The 9,421-nt window shown below is 35.1% G+C and overlaps 1 protein-coding gene across 2 annotated transcripts in view; it reads right to left on the bottom strand.

Moving 5' to 3' along the window:
- Positions 1-2,746: 2,746 nt before the first annotated feature.
- The window catches only part of MAN2A1 (mannosidase alpha class 2A member 1), a 101,191-nt gene continuing 94,516 nt past the window's right edge, over positions 2,747-9,421 (bottom strand). For both annotated transcript variants that reach the window (XM_015849447.2, XM_085528492.1), the window contains exons 21-22: positions 6,098-6,208; positions 2,747-5,706 (exon numbers count right to left, since the gene is read on the bottom strand). In XM_015849447.2, coding sequence (XP_015704933.2) covers positions 5,554-5,706; positions 6,098-6,208 — 264 coding nt within the window. In that variant the 3' untranslated portion in view covers positions 2,747-5,553. The remainder of the gene's footprint in view (positions 5,707-6,097; positions 6,209-9,421) is intronic.

The following is a 9,421-nucleotide window of genomic DNA, read 5'->3' as shown; positions in this document are numbered from 1 at the left end:
TTCAAAGCCAAGTGTAGAACACATACTTGATCTGTGCAAAATCACCATTTATCAGTGCCAGCTGAGAAAAATCCTCTGAATCTCACTCTGAGTCAAGTCGAGTGACGTTGAATTGGTGATTGTCCTCATTATTAGAGAAATCGTAAACTCCTGGCTTCACTACCCATACTTCTGCATCTCCCATTACAACACTGCTATCACTTTTCCAACCCAGTCACCTTGCGACCTGCTTATCAGAAATGCTGTCTTGTCCCCACAGTCACAAAGCTTTGGGAACCGAATGACTTAGGCAGTACCCATGTGAAAGTGGGTATGTCCAAAAAGCCTGGTAGATCTAATAAAATTTGACCACTGTTTGCAGTATAAAACTAGACTTTTATTGACCTTATATTACGGAATTCTAGAAATCTTGACAGTGATGACAGGACATTCCCAGAAACTGGATAAAATAGATGTGTGGGGAATAGAGGCACTGTTTTATTCTGTGTTTTTAATTTAAGCACAGAGCTGATGCCAAGGAGTGAGGAAGAATCCTGACAAGTTTGGATGTAGTCTTGTTCAATAAGATCTCATTGCTACATTTCTTTCTTTATCCTTTCCCTACTGACATATACTGAGGTTGTAGCAGTTTAACGTTGATGCTCATGCCAGTCTCAAGTTAGACAAGTGAATTACTATGGGTTATGATGTTATGATGTGGAATACCCATAACAAAAATCATAAAACCATGACAATATGGCATCTTTCCTTGCACTAATTACACAATTATTAACTATAACGAAACCCAGCTTAACACAATTATTATCTTGGCTCATACTTTAGTGGCCCAATTTTTCTTGAATATTCACTTTTTTTTTGAAAATTCATTACTCATTTTGTCTGTTTTGGGACTAATTAAGTGAATAGGTTATGGATCTGTGTGCAAAAATCACGTAATGAAGCTTGTTTTACAGTTTGATTTGAGCTTTTGCTGATCCTTTCTTAAGGATCATGAAGGCACATGCAAGATGAGGAGGTGATCTGAGATGGCAAACACAGCTTCTCTAAGAACTGATCATGCCTGACAGCATGGGTGGGCAAAAGAAAAGGCAAGTGGACTTGTGCAAGGTCTTTGTCATGGTTATGCACCACATTCTTGCCTTTAAATTGGAGAGAGATGGATTTGAGACAGAAATCAGACAGAATTGCACGCATGGTCACAGCCAAATGGTTGTGGTCAACAGTGCAGTGTGTGCTTGCAGCTCAGAAGGCCAACGCTACCCCGGGCTGCATTAAAAGAGGGGTAGAACAATATTATTACCTTTTTATTCTTTTGTTCATTTTCACAACTACGCCTTCTGATCATTGTGCCAAATCAAGCCAAGTAAGTCATCAAGAAATGTTCTCAAAGACAATAGACTTTTATGAGAGAAAATTTCCTTTCTCCTCAAGCCTTCATGGGATTTGTGAATGACTGCTGCGAACTTTGAGCATTACTGATGGCATTTAACCAGAACTGGCATTTAACTGGCATCAGTATCACTGATTGCATTTAACTGGCATTTATCTAGTACTGCTAATTTACTTTTAATATTTTCCTGTTGAAATCATTGAAGTTTTGTTTTGTTTTTTTTGTTTTTTTTCCTGCTAGAAAAAAAACATTAATATCAAAACATCAGAACATTAATACCATCTACCTACTAGAAAACTTTCTATTCCAGTACAACCAGATTGTTGGTTGCATTTTGTGTATTTTCTTCCCAAAGGAATCAAACACTTTAGCATCTCAGTTTACACTGTATATCAGACTACCGTTTTGCATGAAAATATATTGTGTTATCAAAAAGGCAGACTATGGTACATTAAAACACTTCCTGAGAGACAGCAGTACAAAGTGACATTTTGCCATATCACACAGGAATGCTCAGATGAAGTGTACAGAGCATTGTGTACTCATGTATATGTGAAATACGGTAAAGTATATTTCAGCAAGATTTTACCTGTACCTGGAATACATTGTCTATACGGTCATAATGTTATCAGTCAATTTCAGGGCAGGATAATCTTAAAAAGGTGATGTGTTACTTCAGATTGGATCTAAGCCCATTATTGCTGCTGTACACAGACATTTTATACTTCTATTCCTTATCCAGAAATACAAGCTTTAAAATTCTGGGGGCTTATATGGAACCCATGCAGGTATACTTTTACATCCATAGCTAAAACTAACCAGTCCAGCACCAATTAGTTTCAAGCGCTGATAAATTTATACTGGCTGCCTTTGCAACCCATTATTCTCTGGCTCCAACACTTTGGGAAGCAAATTTGCAATACACCTATGCCTGCCCAACCTGTAATATGTAATTACAGTACCTTATATTAGCATTATATTGTTTAAAGTATTCAGCCTAATATAACAGCTGAATTATTTTCTAATGGAGTATTTAATGATTTACAAAAACAGCTTTCATTCCATTACTCTCAAATGCTGTAAGTAGTAATGAAATTAATCCAAATTAAACATAAAATTCAGTCATTTTACACCTCTATTACCTTAAATCAGTGCAAGGTTTCCCTTGTGAAGAAAGAAACACCCACCACTTCCCCATCCCTTAATTTAGTCTCAGCATCTTTCATCAGCAGGGCGTCTCACTACTTAGGATCCCAATTCCCAGATGCTATTGATATATGAAACACCTTGCAGTAAGCTATGTGTACTTGTTTTTGAACTGGTTATTGCTAAGACATCAACAACACTGAACACATCTCACAATAACATTATCTTTTATTAGAGATCTTATTTTACATATCCCCATAAGATATAAAACCTTCCAAGAGAAAATATCAAAAACCTTCAATTTAAATCAGTTTGTTTCAGACAACATGAGTAAGTAAAAACAAAGACAATTAAAAGGAACATAAAAGAAAAAAATAATCAGTACAAGTATAACTAGTATGGAAAGTAATTACAAGGTTTGAATCTTTTTATTATTTCCTTTTTGTTGTTGCTCAGCATTGTCTTTAAAGCCATCCTGGCTGAAAGGAAGGATGTTTGGTTTTCTTAACCAGCAGTTTTACAGCCAGCAGCTACAAAACAGAGAAGAATATAATCAAGTTGAATGGTGAATGTACAGGGAAAAGAAACACCTTCACTGGAACCTCATGGTAAAAAACTGTAAGTATAAGGTGACAGTACGAACTGTTGAAAAAGGAAATCAATAGTCACATTCTGAACCAATTAAAGTAAAATTTATTTTCATGCTTCAGAGTTTTGACTTAGTTACAGACTTTGGGAATGTGTAAATTCTAAACTGAAGGCTGTTCTGTTGCTACACAAAAAATAATGCAGTATAAGAGAATGTCGACTAAATCTCCTGGTTAAGAAAGATGCAGGCATTGTGATTGTACAGCTGATGATGAAAGGTACAACGCTATTTCATCTCCTGGAAGCAATTCCAATGATAAAATATTTTAAAACTTTATTGCATCAAAATTTTACCCTTCTGCTTCACAGAACTTGAAAGGCTTTGAAAGCTCTCTTGTTCAAAACAAACAAAAGTCTCTGAAGCATTTTAACACTAACGATGCAATAACAAACGTTACGAGAACCTTCTGCTGGAGAGTCTACTGAGCTCCGACTTCCAACAGGAACAGAAGTATTTTCAATTACTATAGCTAAGAAAACTTACAGTACGTGTTTATTGCATGAAAACATCAACTTCTTGGATCTGTCTGATTCTTTCATTTGTGGTTAGTGGTTCTTGTATTTCTGACATAACTTGCACCAGATCCTGCTAAGTTTTCCACTAACTAGAAAATATACAGTAGACTGAATCAAACAGGGCAAATCAATGCAATCCTGGTGGAGAATCAATCCATGTCAATGCACAAAATTAAGAGTTTTGCTTTCAATTTCTTTTTCAGATAGCCTGTAGCTACAATTTATCATCTGATGAATCGTGGAACAATAAAGATGGTATTAAATACAGTAGGTAATATTAGAGTTAAAAAATAGCACACCTTTTTACCAGTTACAGTGACTTTCCATGCAATAGTATTGAAGATAAGCGATGACGTCTGGAAGGGGTAAACAAGAGATGGATGAGGTACGAAGATACGTGAAGACCAGTAAATGGGATAAGTCTGAAGTGTATTTTTATGTGAGTTAACTGTAAACAGCAGCTCTACTTAGGCAGTATTTTTCACACTTGAATGGCTTCGGCACTAAATATGAGTTAGTTAATATGTGGAAATGAAAGCTAAAAGTATGACTCCACTCTTCGGCAGTGTGAACATGTGAACACTGGCAATATAACTGAGGTTACAAGATTGAAAAATGATGCTTAAAATATAGGCACGAGATTCTGAATGCACAGGTCACAGTCTGTGACAGGCAAGGACATGTTTCAATGGGTTTGCAAACTATGTCTTGCTCACTATCAGCTTTCTGCATTGAGTTGCAATTTCCTTGAAAGCAGCTGAATTTAGATTTTACAGTAATTTTTGTCTGTTTCTTATTATGACATCATGTTAATACATTCAAATAGTTGCTCAGAACAAGATAGTACAAACTTGGTGCAGGAGGACATAGATCAGAGTGTGGCCAGCATTGTCAAACAGGAGATACACAGCTTAAGTATTATATAAACTACCCTTCCCCCAAAAACATTAACATAGACACCAAAATTGTAACAAGACATATCAAAAAATAAGGCACATTTATTTTGATATGGTAATCTTGAAATAGAAAACTCACTTCAGAGAACATCGATATCTAAATGAGTTTTATAAAAAATCTTGTATTCATGTTAAGTATGGACATTTCTCATCATGTATAATGGAATAATTGCACGTATCCCAGTGTGTCAAGTAACAAAATGGGAGTTTTATTAAATGTTTCCATTGTAAAATTATTTTGTAGGTTCATGTTTTCCTATTTACATCATTCAGGTGAATGGTAGACGTGTTAAAATCTACCACCACTTGTCACAAGTACGGCAGGCTTTCATTTTACCACAATTAAAGATCCCCTTTTCATTGAGTAAATTGAAATTAATTGTGGAGTAATGTGACTTATTTTCATTTCGATTAATGATTGCAAGTTTTTGGAAATCAGCTATTAACACGTATGTTTTATTGTCTCTTGTTTCAAAGTTGAATCAGGGCTTCCTACGCTGAATTATTCGTACATAAATTTATCAGCAATCTGCAAAGAAAGCTGTTCAAAACCCAATCCCCTTCCTATGAAAATTTCAACACCAGAAACATAAATCAGCATTTAACCTGAGATTTAATCTGTTGAGAGGTTAACATCCTTATAAATTTCTTCACTTGTTGCACTGATGTGTTAACTTATACTGATGTTGGTATTTTATGACAAAAAAATAAAGTTGCTTGCAACATGGCTTTTCACTGCGTTGGTAAAAATAAAAATAGAAAATAAAAATAGACAATGCATGTTTTTCTCACAGTATCCAGAAGCTGGAATAATAACAATGTGCTTCTTATTGCACGTAAAACTTTGAGGAGATAATTGCAGATTCCTCTTCTCTATCTGAGCATTACAGCCAGATTTCATCTTAGTCGAATCCGGAATGTATTTATCTCCATAGAACTCATATTTATTTCACTTATATTTCTGGCATCTGGAGGTGAATGCATCAAAGATAAAGATGCAGGTGTAAGACTTTCCACATGGAATTTGTTAAAGAGTTTATGCACCTTTACCTGCAGAAAATAAACAAATAAATTAGAAAATACATTATGTATCTTAAGCTTCACTTTAATCCCAAAAATGCTGGTCAAATACCCTTTACAAGTATCAGTGCAACAATTCTGGCACCAAAATTACCATTCCTAAAACACCCCAAATACTACATACCTGATTCAGTCTTTTTAGGTTAGTAACAGCCTGCAGATGCTTACATTGTAATTTCCACACAGCAGCAGAACTACATCTTTATTACATGGAAAGTAGATTTCAAGATAAACTATGCTACAATTCTACATTACTCAAAAAATACCAACTTACACTTCAACAATAATTTACTCTAAATATCACTGTTAATTCACTGTTATTACACTTGCAAAGTAAAATATCCACAGAACATCAGCATACCTTTCCCTGAGTGGTGGAACAGAGCAGACCCACATCTCTGTTTGAAAACCTACAATCAAATCCCTTTCTGTGAAGAATCAGAGCAGCTTCATCAGACGGCCCAGTATCTACCTGCAGACAAATCAAAAGTTACTCCAAAAGCTGCAGAGCCAGCAAGATGTTGTAAGACCTCGTAAGATGATCACTACCTTAAAATGATGGAACCACTCATGCCCTAAATAACGTTCAGCCTGAACTGAACGTGTTTCTTTTATTGTCTATAGGATTAAACATAAAAATAACTAAACAACAAAGTGATTTTACATACACAGATACTACCAAACGTGAATTTAAGTGGAGAACAAAAAAAATTCAGAGCTCAATAAACTCACATGCACAAGACTCAGAATTTAAGTGCATCTATCATAGTTTTACTAATTGGCTTCCCAGGTAAATTATATGACAAAAACAAAAGAAAATAGCATAACAAAAGAAAATTACAACAGCTAGCTTTAAATACCCTGACTATGTTGTATCAAATTTTCCTTTCTCAAATCGGCCCTGTAAAACTTCAAACGGCTTAAACATGCATGAAATCATGAAATCATGAAATCACACTAACATACAAATATTAAATAATTACAGATAAGACACGTGGTGCTCTTGAGCCTCAATAGGCATCACAGTGTAATCCACAATCTCAAATTGCTTATTTGGAATAAATTTCTAAGATCCCTTAGGACAAACAAGCCACATAAATGCTTGAAGTCAGGATCTTGTTTTGACACGTATTTTTCAGAAAACAGTCACATCCTAGAGCAAGGAAAGCTTCCCATGGTTGCAAAACTTTTTGTTATACACTAAGGCATAAAAGAAATATATATTCAATTACACAGTAAGAGTAACAAATGGAATTCTAACTCACATTATATATGTATACGCATGCATACTATCTTCACAGCACCAACAAGTGGCCTGTGATGAGTTTTCCTACATGCCACAAGCTGTTTGCTGTAGCACCATACTCACCTGTCATTTATTTTCTATCACGTAATCTATTTCACTGTATGTATTTCCTATTTTACTTCTTCAGCCCTTCACTTTATTAAATATTTAATAGAGCGGTGTAAGATTTTTGTTTGTTTTTTAAAACCTTATTTGAGTTGTGCACTGACATTTTCTCCCAGTAATCTCTCTCATGAGTCACATTCATTTTTGGTACTTCAATAAGATCTATTGCCTCAGAGAAGCCTAAGTCAACAAGCATTAGGCATCTGTGAAGCTTCATCACTTTGAGGTGTAACAAATAAGCAATGTCAACAAATTAGGTCTTCAGATCCAAATCAAGCTTCTTCTAATAGAGTAGATCACGGAACAAACACTTGGACCAGTTTCTTTGAAATACAGCATGACACAGCTTCACAGTGCTACAATTTCATTATTGTAAATATAATTCAGATAACAATGAACTCAAGTTACTTTTTCTTAAGCAAGTTCTCTCTTTAAAAGAACAAAAAATGTACTCAACAGTACTTGGACCTGAAACACGGTATTTTGTAGTAAGATGCTAACATGTAAAAATGCTGCACAGTTTACAAAACCAAAGCAGCACATCTCAGTTTGAGAAGATTTTTCATGATTAACACAGCTTCTAACCACCTAAAGTCATATTGCTAATTAATGAATGGTAGTCATAATAAAGCAATTTAAACAGGTTTAATGTGCTTACTTAGTATCTATGGTGGCTGAAAAAGTTCTTACATTTTTTACTGAAACAGCAGCTCTGCTTCCTAGGTTAAATTAATAATAGTGATTCATCAGAACTATTTTCAGTTTCCTACTATGTGATACCTAACTTTGTCATTTTGTCAGTCACGTGGAAAACTGCTACACTCATAAGTAGACATTTTTATGCACACAAAATATTACTGTCTGTCTAAACATCAGATCAGAGATGTATTAAAAGTCATACTAAAAAACCTGACTTTTGATGGGGTTAATCGATGTTAAGAAAGACAAGACAGTAAGAAAGTATCAAAACTTTATCTTCAATAGAATTCCCTTGTAGTCACCTGCATAACAAATACACTACAGCTCACAGTATAAAAATTTCACTTCTAGTTTTTAAATTTAAATATTACCTTAATTAAGATTCAAAATGTTTAAAGTTAAGCAACGGTGCCTTCAGGAAGAGAGCTTTGCTAAGTTTAAACACAACATAATACTCAAGATTTTACACTTTCTAGGACTTAGCGTGCACACAGCATCCATAATGCATTACCAGAAGTGGTGTAAGACTGAGCATGCTGCCGCAGTTTCCACATCTACTTTAACTTATCTATTCTTATATCAACTCTAGGTAAATTAGATTATGTCTGTGCATGCATAAGGGAATGTCTGAGAAAAAAAAAAAAGAACCTAACTTATGCCACATACATATTCTAAACACGGTTGTGCTACTCGTATGAAAACCTGTAACAGATTTCTCAATGTCTAGAAAACAGGAATATCCTTAATCTTGCAAAACTTCACACATTTATATTTGGTACAAGGGGACAAATGAACTCAGTTTTTAAATCTCAATGTCCTGTCCACTTGCAGTAGGCAAAATCTTTGTCAAACAAGATACACAGTGCTGGACTTCTGCATGGCAGGATTACACCCAATGGCATTTTTAAGCCCCTACAGGGGAGGAGAGTTTAAAGTGAAGTAAGAATTTCCCTTTTTCTCACTTACATTTCAATGCATTTTTTGTGAATTCTAACTTCAACCCTAAATCTTAAACATATATATTAATTTAGTACTCTTTTATGTGTAATTGTTATGATATCATTTCTTGAAAATCTGTTCCTTGTGTAACAATCAGTACAACAAAGAAAAGCTGATGTGTGACAGTAAATGACTCTCAGTGGAAAGATATGGAGGTACCCCATGACACATCCTCACCCACTCCCAAGACAATATCAAGCTGACTGCCCACTGACTATTATCCAATGCTTCTGTTTCATGTGGGCATCTGTGATACAGGCAGGATTATCAAGAAATATAGAATAATGGGAACAGCGGTAAAGGACTCTGGAGCAATGATTGTTTTTTTCTTCAATACTTCCAGTCAAAGAAAAGGAGGTAAGGTAGTCCTCTACATTAGAGAAAGTTTGGATTGTATGGAGCTTAGTTATAGTAGTGAAAGCATAGAATGAACCCATCTTGGGATCAGTACTCTTTAATATCCTTATCGACAACACAGACGATGGGATTGAGTGCACCCTCAGCAAGTTTGCTGATGTCACAAAAATAAGTGGTGTGGTTGAGGCAGCAGAAGGAAGGGATGCCATCCAGAGAGAT

Source organism: Coturnix japonica, chromosome Z, assembly GCF_054131305.1.
Source record: "Coturnix japonica strain WE chromosome Z, WE-NBRP24, whole genome shotgun sequence".
NCBI classification, from domain to species: domain Eukaryota; kingdom Metazoa; phylum Chordata; class Aves; order Galliformes; family Phasianidae; genus Coturnix; species Coturnix japonica.
This window is presented reverse-complemented; position numbering and strand designations above follow the sequence as displayed.